The 19,679-nt window shown below is 41.6% G+C and overlaps 1 protein-coding gene across 2 annotated transcripts in view; it reads left to right on the top strand.

Annotated features, from left to right (window-relative positions):
* FANCM (FA complementation group M) overlaps positions 1 to 19,679 on the top strand; it is a 166,802-nt gene that overhangs the window by 46,168 nt on the left and 100,955 nt on the right. For both annotated transcript variants that reach the window (XM_074996151.1, XM_074996152.1), the window contains one exon: positions 19,507 to 19,638. In XM_074996151.1, coding sequence (XP_074852252.1) covers positions 19,507 to 19,638 — 132 coding nt within the window. The remainder of the gene's footprint in view (positions 1 to 19,506; positions 19,639 to 19,679) is intronic.

Raw genomic sequence — 19,679 nt, forward strand, 5'->3', positions numbered from 1 at the left:
AGGACTTCCCGCACCTTAGACTTAGCTTTCAGCCTTGCAAGGTTAAATAGTTTCCCATCAGATCTTGTGTGCAGCAAGATGCCCTCTGTTGAAGATCCAAAGGCATGCTTCAGGAGGAGTGCGAAGAAGATCCCGAACAATGTCGGAGCAAGCATGCATCCTTGTTTGATGCCGCTCCTGATTCTGAAAGCATCCGATAAAGCGCCGTCATATTGGATGGTTCCTCTCATGTCTTCATGGAACGACTGGATCATCTTGAGTAACCGTGGAGGACAGCTTATCTTGTGGAGCAGTTTGTACAGACTATCCCTGCTGACCAAGTCAAACTGCTCCACAAGATAAGCTGTCCTCCATGGTTACTCAAGATGATCCAGTCGTTCCATGAAGACATGAGAGGAACCATCCAATATGACGGCGCTTTATCGGATGCTTTCAGAATCAGGAGCGGCATCAAACAAGGATGAGAAAGGGTCAAGTCAAAGGCCTTGGTCAGGTCGATGAAGGCTGTGTAGAGTGGCTTTCTCTGCTCCCTGCACTTCTCCTGCAGCTGCCTTAGAGAGAAGACCATGTCAGCGGTAGACCTCTCTGCACGGAATCCACACTGCGATTCAGGGTACACCCTCTCAGCAATCTTCTGGAGTCTGCCAAGGATGACGCGAGTGAACAGTTTACCAGTGACGCTTAGGAGGGAAAAAGGTGTAGTGCCAAAAATAAAATCCCTGTAAGCTGCATGGAAATTTTTCAAAGATACTTTAATAGGAGCCCAATTTAAATGTATACCCCAAATTAAAAAAAAAACAAAGTAAGCATACCAAAAAAGTGCCACTGTGACTTAACTAGGTAAAAGAAGCAATGAAAAATAAAAAGGCATCATTTAAAAAGTGGAAGTTAAATCCCAGTGAAGAAAATAGAAAAGAGTGTAAACTCTTCCAAGTTAAGTATAAAGACATAATAAGAAAAGCCAAAAAGGAGTTTGAAGAACAACTAGCCAAAAGCTCAAAAAGTAATAGCAAACTGTTAATTAACTACATCAGAAACAGGAATCCTGCTAAACAACCAGTTGGGCCATTGGATGATCAAGATGCTAAGGGAGCACTCAAAGTTAATAAGGCCATAGCGGAGAAACTAAATGAATTCTTTGCTTCAGTTTTTACCGCTAAGGATGTTGGAGAGATTCCCAAACCTGAGCCATTCTTTTTAGGTGACATATCTGAGGAATTGTCCAAGACTGAGATTTCATTAGAAGAGGTTTTGGAACAAATTGATAAACTTAATAGTAACAAGTCACTGGGACCAGAAGGCATTGACCCAAGAGTTCTGAAAGAACTCATGTGAAATTGCGAAACTATTAACTGTGGTTTTGCAATTTATCTTTTAAATTGGCTTCTGTACTTGTCAATTGGAAGAGAGCTAATGTGACATTGATATTTAAAAAGGGCTCTAAAGGTGATCCTGTCAACTACAGATCAATAAGTGTAACATCAGTACTGGGCAAATTAGTTGAAACTATAGTAAAGAATAAAATTGTCTAACATGTAAACGAACTTAATTTGTTAGAGAAAAGTCAACATGTTTTCTGTAAAGGGACATCATGCCTTAGTAATCTACCAGAGTTCTCTGAGGTGGCTAATAAGCGTGTGGACTAAGGGGACCCAGTGAATATAGTGTACTTAGATTTCCAGAAAGCCTTTGATAAGGTCCTTCAACAAAGTTCCTTAGGTAAAATAAGTTGTCATGGGATAAGAGGGAAGGTCATCTCATGGACTGAAAGCTTGTTGAAAGACTGGACACAAAAGGTAGGACTAAATGATAAGTTTTCAGAGTGTAGAGAGGTAACTAATGGTGTTCCCCAAAGGTCAGTCGTATCTGGAAAAGGGGGTAAACAGTTAGGTGACAAAATTTGCTGATGTTCAGAATAGTTAAGAACAAAGTAGACTATGAAGAGCTTCAAAAAGATCCCATAAAGCTAAGGGACTAGGCAACAAAATGACAAATGAATTTTCATGTTGATAAATGTAAAGTAAAACACATTGGAAAAAATAATCCCACCTATCCATACAAAATGATGGGGGCTAATTTAGCTCTCGAGAGATCTTGGAGTCATTGTGGGTAGTTTTTGGAAAACATCCACTCAGTGTGCTGCAGCAGTCAAAAAGGCAAATGGAATGCCAATAATCATTAAAGAGAGAGAGAGACAATAAGACAGAATATCTTATTGCCTCTATCTAAAGCCATGGTACACCCACATCTTCAATACTATGTACAGATGTGGTTGGCTCATCTCAAAAAAGAGAGAGTGGCATTGGAAAAGATTCAGAAAATGGAATGGGTGCCATATTAAAAAATGTTAAAAAGACTGGGACTGTTCACCTTAGAAGAAAGGAAACCAAGGAATAGTGGATATGATAGAGGCATATAAAAGCATGACTGCTGTGAAAAAAGTGAATGAGAGAGAGTTATTTACTTGTTACGATAACAAAAGAACTAGGGGGTCACCAAATGAAATTAATGGGTAGCAGGTTTAAAACTAATGAAAGGAAGATTTTCTTCACACAGTGCCCAGTAGGTGTGTGGAACTCCTTGCCGGAGGAGGTTGTAAAGACAAAGACTTTAACAGGGTTCTAAAAAAGCTAGATGAATTCATGGAGGTTAGGTCCATCAATGGATATTAGTCAGTATAGGTAGGACTGGAGTCCCTAGCCTCTGTTGTCAGAGGTTGGAAATGAATGTCAGGAGAGGGATCACTTTTGTGATTACCAGTTCTGTTCGCTCCTGCTGGGGCATCAGGCATTGGCCCTTCTTGGAAGACAAGATACTGGGCTACTGGTCTGATACAGTGTGGCTGTTCTTCTGTGCCTCTTGTTTACTGGGGCACCACAGCCCCACTTTTTACACCTCTCCCTGCTTCCCAGCACTGTAGGAGCACTGCAAATCCACTGTCCCTGAATCTGCCCCTCCCAGCCAGAGCTGCAACACCATTAACAGCTGCTTTGTGTGGGTGATGCAGGAAGCTGAGCCATGAACCACAGGTGAAGCCTCAGTCGGCTGCACCAATTTCTTTATCCCTTCCACACATGGGCTGCAGGTTGTCCACCATTGATATAAGTAGTGTATAGCCATATCTTGCTCACTCTGATGTAGACAATGGTCATCCAGTGAATATAGTATACTTAGATTTCCAGAAACCCTTTGATAAGGTCCCTCACCAAAGGCTCTTAAGCAAAGTAAGCTGTCATGGAATAAAAGAGAAGGTCCTTTAATGGGTTAGTACCTGGCTAAAAAATAGGAAACAGCGTAGTAGTAAATGGTCAGTTTTCAGAATGGAGAGGAGAGAACTAGTGATGTACCCCAGGAGTCTGTACTGGGACCAATCCTTTTCCAACATACTTATAAATGATCTGGAGACGTGGGTAAACAGTGAGGTGATAAAATTTGCAGGTAATGCAAAACTGCTCAAAATATTTAAGTCTAAAGCAGACTGTGAAGAGTTTCAAAAGGATCTCTCAGAACTAGGTGACTGGGCAACAAAATGGCAGATGAAATTCACTGTTGCTAAATTCAAAGTAATGCATATTGTAAACGACAATTCAACTATATATGTAAAATGACGGTGACTAAATTCACCGTTACCACTCAAGAAAAGTCTTGGAATCATTGTGAATAGTTCTCAATGTGCAGTGGCAGTCAAAAAAGTTAACAATGTTGTCAATCATTAAGAAAGGTATAGAAAAGACATAGAGGACCCTATTGTATCTATATAAATCCATGGCACATCCCCATCTTGAATACTGCATACAGATGTGGTCACCGTATGTTGGAATTGGGAAAGGTTCAGAAAAGGGCAACAAAAATGATTCTATATTAGGAGAGTGAAATAACACTGGGACTTTTCAGTTTGGAAAAACGGGTGACTAATTTTGACTGGATAACTAATTAAATAAGGAAAGAGAATAGCTGGGGACCACTCCAGCCGGGTGGGTGTGCCCCCACTTGTGGCTGGCCCAGTACGGTTGGAGCAGCCCCACATCAGGGCTGCTCTGGCCATGCTGGAGTGCCCCCATCTGCAGTGGGTCCAGTGGGGTTTGTTGCAACCCCTACTGACTTAATGGTAACTGGAAAACCTCATCCCATTTCAGATGAGGCTCGTCAGTTAACCACTAATATGGAACTCTGCCACAGAGTATTGTGAAGGCCAAGGCCATAACAGGGTAAAAAAAATGAGCTAGATAAATCCATGGAGGACAGGTCTCTCAACAGCTGTTAGCCAGGATGGGCAGTGATGGTGACCTTAGCTTCTGTTTGTCAGAAGCTGGGAATGGGCAGTAGGACTGATCACTTGATGATTCTCTGTTCTGTTTATTCCCTCTGAGGCAGCTGGCATTAGCCACTGTCAGAAGACAGGCTACTGGGCTAGATGCACCTTAACTCTGACCCACTAAGGCTGTTCTTATGTTTTTTGCTTGTATATTCATACCTCCCCACACTACCCACAAAAATTCTGCCTCTCTCCCTTCTCATCCTTCCATACAACCTTGCACTTCACATGCACTGCAAACAGCCGTGAACACAGTGAAGTCCCAAATACGGGCAGAGTGTGAGGACCCTGGCTTCAGTAAATGTTACTGTAACAGCAAAGCAGCAGATTGTGACATTAAGCTTGCATTACATTACTCGCTCACATGGCCTGGCCTGTCATTTCAATGCCCCAAAGGAGCCGATGCCGCATCCATTTTGTCCTACCAAGGCCCAGGGGTTAGACACAGGTAAACTCAAGCACCCAGTGCAGCATTCCAGTTATGCTTGGGAAAGGGTTGCGGGAGTCAAAGGCCATGGTTGTGGGGTGTGGGGGGGTGGATGGTAGCAACAATGCGTTGCAAAGCTGATTCATGCCTGCCCTCTTTCTTCTCAACAACGTGTGCATGCCACACCTCTCAGAAGCAAGAGACTCCCAGAATCATTCTGTATTCCAGGAAAGTATCCAAGGAGAACTGTAACAACCCTGACTGTGGGGTTCATAGATGCTAACTCAGTCAATGCTCCAGCCCTGGAGTATCCACAGGAAAAAAAATACAGTGGGTGCTTTGTATCCCTAGTAGTCCCCCATCAATGCCTCCCTCTATTCCCCTTCCTTGCCCCCGGTCCATTGACTGCCACACGGGTCAGCACCTCCCCTTCTCAGTGCCTTCCACTTGCCATGGATCAACTGTTCTACAGCGTGGAGGAGGAGAGAGGGCTAGGCATGCTCCAGTTGAGCGGGTAGAACAGGGTGGGAAGAGGTGGAGCGAGGGTGGAATAAGGCAATGGAGAGGTAGGGCCTTGGGGGAATGGATGGCGTTGGAGCAAGGTCAGGGGCACATACAGGGGAAACACTTCCCAGCACGCTAGAAACTTGGCATTTTATGGTGGCATTAATATAACCGAAGAACGGCCATGTTGGGCCAGACCAGAAGTCCATCCAGTCCAGTATCCTTTCTTTCGACAGAGGCCAACAACCAGTGTTTGCATCAGAATCAGTCTAAGAAGGGGCATAAAAGAACTTTTTTGTGATCTGATCTGTGTGTGGCAAGGTTTCTTAGATTTAAGAAAGCAGGGTATAACCCAAGATGCTGAGGTGCAATCGAAATACACAGAATTCCAGGCGTTTTGTGGAGACTCTTTAAGTATATTGACCACCATGTGTGTCTTTCATGTAACATCATCCAGCATTGTTCCATACAAGTATCTATTGAAGAAGCAACTCCATTGCATTATTTCCTCTCTACTCACCCCCAGGCAGTGGGATTTATGCGTCATCTTGTGGGTTTTTAATGAATTTTTATTTCCTCTCCTCCTTTCCATTTCTTTATTCTTTCTTCACATCACTGCCATTTGGTCTGTCCTCCTTTTCTCTTTTTAACTCAGACTGCAGGAAAGCTAAGTCAAATAAGTCAATCTTGCATGTGTTTCTGAAGGCTGTAATGCCATTTTCAACAGCAGTAGTCACAGGTGCAAAGGCCTTGTTGCCAAGAAAACCCTGTGTCTCATTTCACAGACTACAGCCCTCAGGTTGACAGTTTGTTAACATGTGAGGAAATGAGCTTGCAAGACAATTACTGGCACTGAGAAAAGTGTCCTGTTGAGCCAGTTCTACAGAGGACTTTGCAAATTAAGACCAGACAGTGAAATCAGTGCAGTAGTATGGACAAAATGAGGACGATGTGCTGTATTTCACTGTGTTCTGGGGTCAGACTGCATTCTGGACTAACTGAAGTTTTGTAGAGAGCTGTATACTTGTACCTAAGCATAGTGAATTGTAGTAGACTTCCAGCTTGAACATTGTTGCGTTCAAAGCATCTGACAGTATGGTGTGTGGGCTTTTAGCCATTTTCTAGGGAAAAAATACATCTTTCACTGCCATAGCTATTTGAGACTCCAGGATGTGCATAGAGATCAATGTGATTTTATACATACATAGTGTGATATAACATGCATACAATACAGTCAAATGCATGACATTTCTGATGTATCTAATAATGGGTAAGGTTGTAGGAATAAATTGTTCCTTAAGCTATATATTAGAAACACTCCTATATAACTCCTTTTGTTTGTGGCCAGATACCACAGTGATGGGCTTAACATGAATGCATTGCTTAGACCTCATCCTTTCCAGCAGTCAATAGCACTCTGTGCTGTCTTTTCTAGAGAGAATTGTGCTTCAGTTAATGCTTTTTGTTGCTCTCTAGGCAAATTCAAAGACTCAACAGAGAAACAATTATACAGTTTTACAAACTTACAGTGTCATCACTAGCATGTTTAATGCCATCATATGATAAAAGTTCAGGGAAATGCATATTTCTCATACTTCAGATTCCAGGATGATGTAGTATTTCAAAGCTGACAAGCTGCACATATGGACAAATGTAGAAATGTTGCATTAGGTGCATACAAATAGCTGAGGCTTTCTTGACCATTTAATAGTAGTCTCTTTGGGTATAGCTACACTGCTGTAAAAATCTGCAGCATGGTTGTGGCTGGTCCATGTCAGCTGACTCATATTCTGGTTGCAGGGCTAAAAGTTCTAGGGTAGACATTAATGCTGTGAAATCCTGTGACATGGGTGGGCCTTGGAGTCTGGGCTCCATCCTGAACCCAAATGCTTACACTGCTATTTTTCACCCTGCAAGCCTGAGTCAAATGACCTTGGCTCTAAGTCTTGGGGCCTGGAGTTCTCCTGTTGCAGTGTAAACATACACCTTGGTATGACTTTTATCACAAATAAAATCTTAGCAGAGTAGCAGTCATCTCACTCTCACTGCCTCGCAGTGTTCAAGGTATACATGTTGAAACAGTCTGTTTGAAAACCAAATAAAACACATGATCTTGATCAATTTGTTCGTTTGTTTCTTTGGTGTAAATTTGATAATGTGCATGTCTTGACACAAATACCAAATGTTTCCATTTAAAACTTTATCACAAATAAAGTTCCTTTTTTAGTTTAAAATTGGTTATACAAAACTATGTATGATATTTGGTTTTAGTTTAATAAATACAAAGGCAAGAAAACTGTTTGGAGTCTATATTGAATAGCTTCAAAACAACTTCAAAATCTTAACCGAGATCAAAAAATCACTTTAAGAGAAAGAAACCTAACTTTCTGGATCCTTTTTATGAATGATAATATAATAATCCTTTTAATGAATAATACATGTTCATCTCACTGGAAAGCAGGTAAGAAGTAAGGAAAGTCTGAAGGATCTGAATGAATTAATATGTTGATCACAAAGATAAGTTAAGGAAGGATTTAGGTGCTCTTATTGGATAGACTACAGGGAGTTCCATACCAAGCTGATGTATATTTCACTTTGGATATCACCTTAGTTTTGGAGAATTTAAAAAAAAAATTCAAGGTAGTATAGCAGTGTGTCATTTTGTATCGATATGTAGTAGTTACAGGATGAAATGTTCCAGATGTTCTTGAATTCAAAGCATATCACAGAAAGCAGATCTTAAAACAATGAACAACCTCTGTGTACCTATCTTTACTTAAGGGTTATCGCTTCTTGGAACTGAAAAAGGCCCCAGCTGCTTCCAGACACACCCTGACTTGCATGTTAATCCAGTCTCTCTCTCTCTCTCTCTCTCTCACACACACGTCTTGGCTGTAAGTTGAAGCTGCACAAATTCAGACTGGAAATAAGGTGTACAATTGTAACAATGAAGGTAATAAAACACTGGCAATTTTTAATTCAATATTGGATGTTTCTCTAAAAGATATGCTGTAGGAACTTCTATTGTCTATATTATACAGGAGGTCAGACTAACTCATATTTGTATTTGGCCTTGGAATCAATGAACCTACTTCTGTTTTTTGGTTTGTTAACTAAGGGGAGTGTTATCTTATTAGAAGTGAGATAGTTATGTTGGCCAAAGCTTGGAATCCTAAAGTTAGCTTCATCTTGCACTTTGAATTTCCTGACAAGTATCAGAGAGGTAGTCGTGTTACTCTGTAGCTTGGAGAACAACAAACAGTCTTGTGGCACCTTATAGACTAACAGATATTTTGGAGCACAAGCTTTTGTGGGCAAAGACCCGCTTCATCAGGTGCATGAGTGGGGGGGGTGGCTTCAGAAGGATATTTAAAGAGTGAGGTCCCAGTAAGAGGGAGGGCCAGAGCTGACAAGGTCTATTCAGCAAGGTGGAAATGGCCTAGTATCAACAGTACTTATCAAAAGAGGAGAAAACAAGTCAGGTCAGACAGGGGTATGTGAGCCATTGTCAGCATCTAATGGGGAGCTGCTTTAGGTGTTGATAGCTCCCCATTAGACGCTGACAATGGCTCACACCCCTCTGTCTGACCTGACTTGTTTTTTCCTCTTTTGATAAGTACTGTTGATACTGGGCCATTTCCACCTTGCTGAATAGACCTTGTCAGCTCTGGCCCTCCCTCTTACTGGGACCTCACTCTTTAAATATCCTTCTGAAGCCACCCCCCCCACTCATGCACCTGATGAAGCGGGTCTTTGCCCACAAAAGCTTGTGCTCCAAAATATCTGTTAGTCTACAAGGTGCCACAAGACTTTTTGTTTTTGAACTTCCTGTGATTATAGGAGGCCAGGTGTGGAGTGGGTCTTCCCATCTTTATTTTTAAGGTACAATTAATTGCATAACACAAGAAGTCACTCCATAATATCAACAGGCAGCAAGTTTAAAACAAACAAAAGTATTTCCTCATGCATCGCACAGTCAACTTGTGGAGGTCTTTGCCGGAGAATGTTGTGAAAGCAAAAACTGTAAGAGTATCAAAACAAAAAAGCATGTCAGAAGTGGGTCTGTCCCATGAAAGCTCATCACCTAATAAATTATTTTGTTAGTCTTTAAAGTGCTACTGGACTGCTTTTTTTGTTTTGATAGAACACAAGCTAACACTGCTATCTCTCTGTCACTACGTAAGGGAGTGTGACATAGAATTTGATGAGTTACTGCAGGAAAGCTCCATCATGGTTATTAGCTAAGATACCCAGGAATTCAGCTTCATGCTTTGGGCATCCCTAGCCTCTGACTGAGGGAACAGGGAGTCAGTGTCAGGGAATGGATCACTTGATGACTGCCTGTTCTATTCACTTCCTCTGAAGCATTTGGCATTGACCATTGTGGGAAGACAGAACGCTGAGTTAAATGCACAGCCATTACATTCTGAAAATTATAGTTCCTCTCAAACTAATCCCTCTTCCTAAAAAGATGCAATTTAAGATGACTTTTTTATACATAAGCTGTTAATTTTTCTAGATTTTCTTCTACTATTAAAAATAATTTTAACTGTAGGAAACTTGGTAGTGTGTAGTTAAATCACCAGTCTAATGACAGGGTTTGTTTCCTGCCTAACTCTCATGTTTCTAGGAACAATACTAGCCTTTTTTTATTATTATTATTTAAGCTGAAAGAGAACATATTAATGTGATGAATTAATGAGAGATCACAGGAGTACTTAAACAAAAAAACTCATTGGATTTGGCTTAACATGCATATTATTTTTAAACTAGTAGATTTACCTGGCATTGCTTAAGTTCTTAACAATAGTATTTTTTTTAAATAAAAGAAAAAGGTACATGCTATATTGAAATGGCTGTATAGGGCAGGGTGTTGGGAGGCAGTGGGTGGTGCAGGAGTCAAGGTTAGGGTTTCAAAGGGCTTATGGGTTGGGCATGCGTTTGTGTGTCTGCCCAGGAGGGTTGGGTTGCTCAGGGATCTGGAGGCTCACAGTAAGGCATGAGGGATGCAATGCAGGGGGTTGGGTATGTGGGGGTGCTTAGGATGGGTGGGTGGGGGTCACAGGATAGGGGACAGAGGAGCCTGGGGGTGCTTACCAGGGTTACTCCTGGCCATGAAGGTGATGCTGCTGTGGAGGAGGGCAGGGGCCTGGGCTGTGCTGTCCAGTCCCCATGTCTCCTCCAGGTGATGGGGAGGTGGCACGTCAGTTCCATGCTCTGGTGTCTCTTTGCTTGGTGCACCCCTGGTTCCTGATCTTGGTGTCTCCTCCATGGGGGTGCGTAGCGAGCCATGTTTCTAGGCTCCACCCTGGTGTCTCCTTGGTTGTGGGGAGCTATTCGTATTTTAGGCTCCATCTGGGTGCAGGGAAGCAGGTTGGGCCAGGCCTCCTGGGCCAGCGCTCCTGAAGTAGCCCCTGTTGAGGCAAGAGTGCAGGGTCAGGACTTCTTCCTTGACCCTGACCTGAGCTTGGAGGAGAGGGGCAGGGCTAGGATGCCTTCCCCTGGTCCAGCCTGAGTTCTGGGGGAGTTGGGGAGGGGAGTTCTTGTTCCAGTGTCAGTGGGGAGGAGTAGTGCAGGGGCAGGGGGGATCCCCCTGTCCAGTGCTGCAGCTGGGGAGGCTTTGGGGCAGGAGGACACTTACCCAATCTGGTGGCCAGCAGGGTGGCCACCCCCATCCCCAGGTGGCTACTGCATTCCTGCTGTGGGTGCCCGTAGTGATGATTCTGAAATATGTTGTTCCTCCTCTCTATGCCCCCACCCCATGTTCTGGAAAACCATTGGATTCGAGGCACTTGCCATTTTCCTGACAAAACCAAACCCTGATTTTGGGTTAAATTCAGGTAAGAGGAATCTGTGTACCAAGTATGGTAGCCCTAGCTCTCACGGTTTAGTTCTTGAACAAATACATACAAACAGATGGACCCTCTCTCTCTAAAACATATATAGAAGATACATTTGCAGCCTGTGCTAGATTGGAGTTTAGGTCTCAAAATATTCCATGTATTTGTAAGGGTGTTAGTGGGCCAGCAACAGCTTTCCCTGTAAGCTGTGCCCTTGGGCGGCCACCCAGGAGAAACTGAAATGCCTCCCAACTGATTAGCAGAGCACCCACAGCTGGCAGTATGTGTTTCTACTGGTGATGCATATCCACACATGGTTTGGCGCACACAACAAAATTTATTCCACACACAGATGGAAAAAGTTAGAAGGAGCATTCGCGAAGGGAAACTTTTTTGTGGTTTAGTACCTTAGGTGGTGTGGGGATGACACAGATCAGTTTTTAAGTGGTGGAATTTGTTTTCATTTGGTAGCGTAAATATTTTATTTAATTCGATGCCATGTGTCAGTGCATTCTTTTCTATTTTTGCACTTGATGGAGTGGTAGAGTTGTGCTCATGTATTTAGCTGCTCATTGACTGGCCTCATTCAAGTATAAACGTTCTCAGGCAGTACAGAGATTTATACTTAAATTTAAAAGAAAATTTACTACATCTACAATTTTGTTTTAGAAATAATTTTTACACTGTTGTACAGAACTGGTCCTTACAGTCCTGGAAAGACTGAAATGATTTTCAGTTATCCTGATTTTTCATTAGAGCTGATTGAAATCTAATACTGGTGGATTAGTAATGATTTACTTGTATCTGAGTGAGGCATGTTGTGTCTTTTTGAAGTAGGTTATGTTTAGTGCCCTTATCTGCTTCAGTTTCGAAGCTCCAGGATGACTGAATCCTGCTGTCTTTCATAATAGCCATTCTTGATTTGTTTTGTTGAAGATGTTTAGGTCAGATATGGATTGGTGTTATCATTTTCTTCCATTCTGCAAATTAGGTCGGGAGATGAAACACAAATGCTCATAATGGAAAATTTAAAAGATGCATCTAACTACAAAAAATAATAGGGGAAAAAAAAAACCTCCACATGGAAGCATAACTATAATGATATTAAAATGTAGCTTAGGCTTTGGCTCCCTTTTTAAAGGAAAATGTTTTTTCCTTGATATTTTGTATATCCTGTTTCTAGTTAGAAATCTGATTGATGTTTGTTAGCATATTCAAATACTAATGTACACTATGCAGGTCTTTGGGTATAATGATTGCTACATTTTTTCCTTCATGTTTTTCATGTTCTCATCTTGATCTAATAGTAGTAATGCATATGGAAGTTATTACTCCTCTTAGAATATAGTAGTTTACTATAAACGTAATATGGAAGTTATTACTTCTCTTGGAATACAGTAGTTTACTATACTCCATTCTAATAAGCGTGTCCCCTCACCTGCTAGTCTCATGTTGGTTATTTAAATATTTTATTCCAGTGTGTAATGCCGATTTCACTCAAGTTTCCTCATGGGAATTTTGGTGGTTAGTGGCTGTCATTTACAGGTTACACTGAACTATGCCATAGGATATGTGTTTTTTTTCAGCTCAGTAGGATCCTTACAGATTCCACAATAGGTCTTCCAACTGCATTGCAGCTTTTTGGGCAGAAAACAGACTTATTGGCTTAGGGTGTACAACCATTCTTCTGGAGGGCATGCTGTTTTTATTCTGTTTCCATAGATACAGGCAAACTGAACATGAACTCATTGCTGCAAGAGATTTAGTGTTCAGATTTTTTTCTAAATTAAAATAAATGTTGTTATTTTAAATTACTGGTGCAGAAATCTGGCTGAGTGTTTTTCACTGGCTTTTGGGACAAATGTTGGATTTTTGGCTTCCCTTTCCTTCCTGAAGCACTACAGCAGCACATGCCTATCTCATAGAACTGGAAGGGATCTTCAGAGATCAAGTCCAGTCCCCTGCACTCACACAGTAGGACCTGTCACCATTCCTGACAGATGTATCTTTTTTTTTTTTAAAAGGTAATTGCCCCAGATCCCTACATGGCACCCTCAAGAACTGAACTCACAACTCCGGATTTAGCAGGCCAACACTCAAACCACTGAAATATCCCATCCCTCTAGCTGAGGCTCTTTTGCTGCTTGATTGCTACAGGCAAACAATATTTATTCATGCCAGATGATGCATTTAGACAAGTTCTGCTCATTTTTGGTCAGTTCACGAAGGGGTCACCTTAGTTGCCCTTTCTGATCCAGGAAAGAGACAGGAAGCCCCAACAGTGAAGCAGCAAGCAATTCTTTTCATCTTGCTTTCTTTGCTTAATTTCTTCCTGAGAGTAAGCAGCTGACACAGTGATGTGAAGGCAGTTTTTGCAAAGTAGAATTTTACTGACAAGTTGCATGAAACTACTGCATTAGCCCCAGGACTCTGTCATGGTCCCAGTGGTGGGTAATTTTCATTTCCCGATGCAAAGCCACAGAAGGAGGCAAGAGAAGCAGAGCCAGATCTACCCAACAGAGCATTACATTTGTACTTAGAGCCCAGATTCAGTTTCAAATAAACAGCTCACATCACTATGGGCTGCTTATTATCACCTAATTAGATTTTTGACATCCACAGTCACAGGATTTCCACATCCAGCAGGTCAGTGACATGTAGGGATGGAAATGCATTCCTTTACTGACTCTCCAGTCCCTCCTCTTCTTTCTCATTAGTGATTCCTTGGGACATGCACTTTTTTTTTCCCTGGTGTGGGAGGTCCTGGAATCTATGTAGATAAGCTGAGGCCGTTCATTGCTCTTCCTTCCACCAGGGCTTGCCTTAAGTGCCCTGATGTCTAATATAGCATATATAAAATAAAGAGCCAGAGCAATACATCGTAGAGAACAAGAAGAATCCAGTGAGCAAGAAAAGCTATGTCAAGTTCTCATCGTAGTATGTACATGTAGATGAATCGTACACTTGGTAATTAGCATAATTAGAGACCAGAATATTATAGTTATATGCCAACTAAAGCTAAAATTGTTAACACCTGGAATGAACGTGTTCTACTTCTAAAACTATGATGTATCTGATACTGATTTTCTGCTCTTTGTACATTCCATTCTTGTCATAGGGGAAACTTTCCTAAGCCATTTCCTACTAGTTTAGTCTTAGCCAGTGCTAAAACTGGTGGGAGCTGTTGAGACCCCACATTTCCAACAAACCAACTTGTACTAAGTATTGCAGTTAGACTTCTTTTTCATCATGCGTAACAAAAATGGCTATCAACAGATATGGCATCCAGAGCTTTCTGCATGTTACAGTTTTCAATGCCTTTCACAGTAATTCAGCTGTGTTCCTCCTACAACTTCTGGGAAAATTTGTAAACATAGTAGAGACACTATGTCAGTCTGATTACTGCTGTATACAGCTAGCGGGAGTTCAAAGTTAATGGTCTCTTATCAAATTAAGTCAAAGACGTCTTTGGAGAAAACGTGATCATGTTACAGCATGCTAAGACACTGTTGGTACTGCTACCCAAATGAACCAACAAATTGAATGAGCTATTTGTCTACAGCAAATCTGATTATTCAAATGATAAAATTGTAGACTTCGTCCTCATGTAAAACTATGTGTATGAAAAATAGGGCTGTCAATTCACGTGCGTTAATGCAGGGCAGAAAACTATGTTAAAAAATTGTGTGTTAATTGCGGGCATTAAATGAGAGCCCTACTTTACACTTCCTGCTACCTGAGGCTGCTGTAATCCCAGCAAGAGATTCCACAACTGCAGCAGCGAATGCTCTGGATTCCCTTAGAACAGGGTCAGCAGCCCCCAGCACATGTGCCAAGAGTGGCACGCATGCCAATTTTCATCAGCATACGAGGTGAGAGCTCAGCCCTGCACCTCCTCCCCATTCACCCGTGAGCTTGCTCAAAGCCAGGCCACCTGCGGATTAACAGCAGACCAGCTAATGCTACCAACCGCCACTTAAACAGTAAAGTTCTGCATCTTAATTTATTTATTAATGAAGCTGTTGTAAGTAGGACTGTCAGGGACTTTTAAAAGTATCATCGTCACTCAGACTATACACAGAGGTCAAAAGGTCAAATTTGAGCACTCAGCCTCAGAAAGATTGCTGACCCCTGCCTTAGACCCTTTAGATGCTAATTATGCAAGCTCTGACTTGCAACCTGAGTTTATGATGGGTTTTTTTCATATTTCATTGAGTGCTTCGCTTTTCCAATGCTCATAAATAAGAGTTACTACAGGAGTCTTAGCAGATAAGGACTGCTTTATTCTCTGATCTAGAAATGCCAAAGCACCCTCATAGTTTCCAAGCAAATAGCCAGCAATGAGCTGTCCTGGAACAGAAGAAAGCAGCAGCCTGATTCAAAGCACATTTAGTTCAGGTGTGCTCAACCCAGCTGCCATATAGTTTGTATGTTGATTGGAAAGTAATTTTCTAGGTGCTGCAGGAAGGACAGAGGGGGAAAAGGTGGGAGGTGCTGGAATTAATTATTGGAAAACTGCTGGCTTGCAGAATGGTAGGGTGATGTCCTGCTAGGAGACAGGTGGATGAGGCTGTTGTAAACAACTACAGGCCACCTACCCAGGTGGAAGAGGTAGATGAGGCTTTTTTTAAACAACTTACAAAATCATCCAGGGCCCAGGATTTGGTGGTGATGGGGGACTTCAACTATCCAGATATATGTTGGGAAACTAAAACAGCAGAGTACAGACTATCCAATAAGTTCTTGGACTGCATTGGAGACAACTTGTTATTTCTGAATGTTGAAAAAGCTACCGGGGGAAGATATTCTAGGTTTCATTTTAACAACTAGGGAGGAACTGATTGAGAATTTGAAAGTGGAAGGCAGCTTGGGAGAGAGTGATCATGAAATCATACAGTTCACAATTCTAAGGAAGGGTAGAAGGGAGAACAGCAAAACAGAGCAAATGGATTTCAGGAAGGTGGATTTTGGAAGACTCAGAGAGCTGGTAGATAAAGTCCCATGGGAAGCAAGACTGAGGGGAAAAACAACTGAGGAGAGCTGGCAGTTTTTCAAAGGGACATTATTAAGGGCCCAAAAGCAACCTATTCTTCTGCATGGGAAAAAGAGAAGATATGGCAAATGACCGCCTTGGCTTAACCAGGAGATCTTGCATGATCTCAAAATAAAAAAGGAATAATGTAAAAATGGAAACTTGGACAAATTACGAAGGATGAATATAGGCAAACAGCACAGGAATGCAGGGGCAAACTTAGAAAGGCAAAGGCACAAAATGAGCTCAGACTAGCTACAGGCATAAAGGGAAACAAGAAGACTTAAGAAACAAGAGGAATACCAAGGACAGGGTAGGCCTATTGCTCAGTGAGGAGGGAGAAGCAGTAACAGGAAACTTGGAAATGGCAGAGATGCTTAATGACTTCTTTGTTTCAGTCTTCACCGAGAAGTCTGAAGAAGGAATGCCTAACATAGTGAATGCTAGTGGGAAAGGGATAGGTTTAGAAGATAAGATATAAAAAAGACCAAGTTAAAAATCACTTAGAAAAGTTAGATGTCTGCAAGTCTCCAGAGCCTGATGAAATGCATCCTAGAATGCTCAAGGAGCTGATAGAAGAGGTATCTGAGCCTTTAGCTATCATCTTTGGAAAATCATGGGAGACTGAAGACTGGAAAAGGGCAAGTATAGTTCCCATCTATAAAAAGGGGAATAAGAGCAATACAGGAAACTATAGACCAGTCAGTTTAACTTCTGTGCCAAGAAAGATAATGGAGCAAGTAATTAAGGAAATCATCAGCAAACATGTGAAAGGTGGTAAGGTGATAGTGAACAGCCAGCATAGATTTGTAAAGAACAAATCATGTCAAACCAATCTGATAGCTTTCTTTGATAGGATAACGAGCCTTGTGGATAAGGGAGAAGCAGTGGATGTGGTACACCTAGACTTTAGTAAGGCATTTGATACGGTCTCGCATGATACTCTTATCAATAAACTAGGCAAATACTGCTTAGAGAGGGCTTCTATAAGGTGGGTGCAAAACTGGCTGGATAACCTTACTCAGAGAGTAGTTATTAGTCATTCTCAATCCTGCTGGAAAGGTATAACAAGTGCGGTTCCTCAGGGGACTGTTTTGGTACTGGTTCTATTCAATATCTTCATCAATGATTTAGATATTGGCATAGAAAGTATGCTTATTAAGTTTGCAGATGATACCAAGCTGGGAGAGGTTGCAACTGCTTTGGAGGATAGGGTCATAATGAGAAATGATCTGGACAAATTGGAGAAATGATCTGAGATAAACAGGATGAAGTTTAATAAAGACAAATGCAAAGTGCTCCATTTAGGAAGGAACAATCAGTTTCACACACACAGAATGGGAAGCGACTGTCTAGTAAGGAGTGTGGCAAAAAGGAATCTAGGAATTATAGCAGACCACAGACTAAATATGAGTGAACAGTGTGATGCTGTTGCAAAAAGAGCAAGCATGATCTGGGATGCATTAACAGGTGTGTTGTGAGCAAGACACGAGAAGTCATTCTTCCACTCTACTCTGTGCTGGTTAGGCTTGAATTGGAGTATTGCATCCCGTTCTGGGCACCGCATTTCAAGAAGGATGTGGAGAAATCAGAAAGGGACCAGAAAAGAACAACAAGAATGATCAGAGGTCTAGAGAACATGACCTATGAAGGAACACGGAAAGAATTGGGCTTGTTTAGTCTGGAAAAAAGAAGATTGAGGGGGAACATGATAGCAGTTTTCACGTATCTAAAAGGGTGTCATAAGGGGGAGGGAGAAAACTTGTTTTTCTTGGCCTCTGAGGATTGAACAAGATACAGTGGGCTTAAACCTCCGCAAAGAGATTTAGGTTGGATGTTAGGAAAAAGTTCCTAACTGTCAGGGTGGTCAAACACTGGAATAAACACTGGAGATATTTAAGAACAAGTTAGATAAATGTCGATCAGGGATGGTCTTGACAATACTTGGTCCTGCCATAAAGTCCCTTCCAGTCCTAGTATTCTATGAGTCTATATGAATATTTCGGTGAAGGTCTAGGGCAGTGGTTCCCAAACTTCGTAATTAGGATAAATTTAATGGACTCAAATTTCTTCGATAAGTTATCACAAACTTTTCTATTATTATTATATATAGACATGTGCTTCCTTATATATACCCCACCACCAGTAACTGTGCACGACCAGCTACTTACTCCCATGATAGAACAGTCCCAAACACTCCCACAAGCATGCTAGAAAGTTGAAAAAAGTCCCATTGCCTTCTACATCATTTTTTGGCCTCCCCAGCGACTGAACCAGTACCCTTACTCCTCAAAAGGCAAATATATGTATTTTTCACAATTTGTGGTATGAAATTTGAAAATTAAAAAAAAAAAATAAGGTCGTGGTCTTCAATCTTTTTACACCCAAGACCACTTTTTAAATGTCAGGGCAAGCCCCAGGATCCCACCTGTTTCTTGAGGCCCCGCCCTCTCCATTCCCCTCCTCTCAATCATTTGCTTTCCCCAGCTGTTACTCACTCTCACTGGGTTGCATCAGGAGGTCCAGGCTCTGGGGTGGGAATGAGGGATTTGGGTGTTGGAAGGGCTTAAAGGTGTAAGCTCTGGCAGGGAATTTTGGTGCAGGAAGAGGTGAAGAAGGGGCTGCTGGCTCAGGGAGAGGGCTCCAGAATTGGGAGTGTTTGGGGTGCTGAGCTGCACCTCCTGCTGTATTGCTAACTCCAAGCATTCAAAAACAGTGATTTTGATTTGCATATCCAGAGATTTGTAGAAAAATAAAACTCTGCTTCTGTTTGCTTTCTGCGTTCTGGTTCCTTAGGGTTCCCGTGCTCAAGTTATTTCTCTACAACTACAAAGGCTAAATTAAAAAAAAAATTGTATAACAGCGCAATTAACTGATTTTTTTCATTGCACAGTTAATCATTTTTTTAAATCTCTGGACAGCCGTAAAATTTTTTTGATCACTCTTGGCAAAGGAACAAAGGGGAAAAACAGTATTATGATGAGTTAGAGCTGGTCATGTCTCTTTTTCCATTGATGTGGAAATAGGCTTGCATAGTGTGCATGAATATAATTAAAAGACTTTCAGACTGTAAGACACAAGAAACTTACACTCACCTTGCAGAATAGTGCATTGGGATGCAACATGGGCAGTATCGATCTGCTGTACTATAAACTATCTGGAAGTGAATTTAATCATAGAATAGTCTCTCCTGCAGAGAGAGAATCTCATTTTACAAAATCACCATTTTTATCTACAAATGGAGTAAGCCAATTAAATTCTACTTACTTTATTGCTGTTTAGCAGGTAACTGTTAATTAAAGCTGATTGTTTATTATAGACAAACAAAATTTGGAAAAAACACAATTATGTCTTCTTATAATACACGTGCTTTTTTGTTTTCCCCCAGGTATTGGAAACATTTGCTGGCCGCCTGATTAAAATTCGAGTTTTGGCACAACGTGATATTCCTAGCCTGACAAAGTATCAGATAATTCTAGCCAGAGATCAATTTAGGAAGAACCCTTCTTCCCAAAATGCGGTAAATGTTACTTGATGTAATTGGCTGTGTAATAGGCTGTC

The sequence above is a fragment of the Carettochelys insculpta genome, chromosome 6, assembly GCF_033958435.1.
Source record: "Carettochelys insculpta isolate YL-2023 chromosome 6, ASM3395843v1, whole genome shotgun sequence".
Classification (NCBI taxonomy): domain Eukaryota; kingdom Metazoa; phylum Chordata; order Testudines; family Carettochelyidae; genus Carettochelys; species Carettochelys insculpta.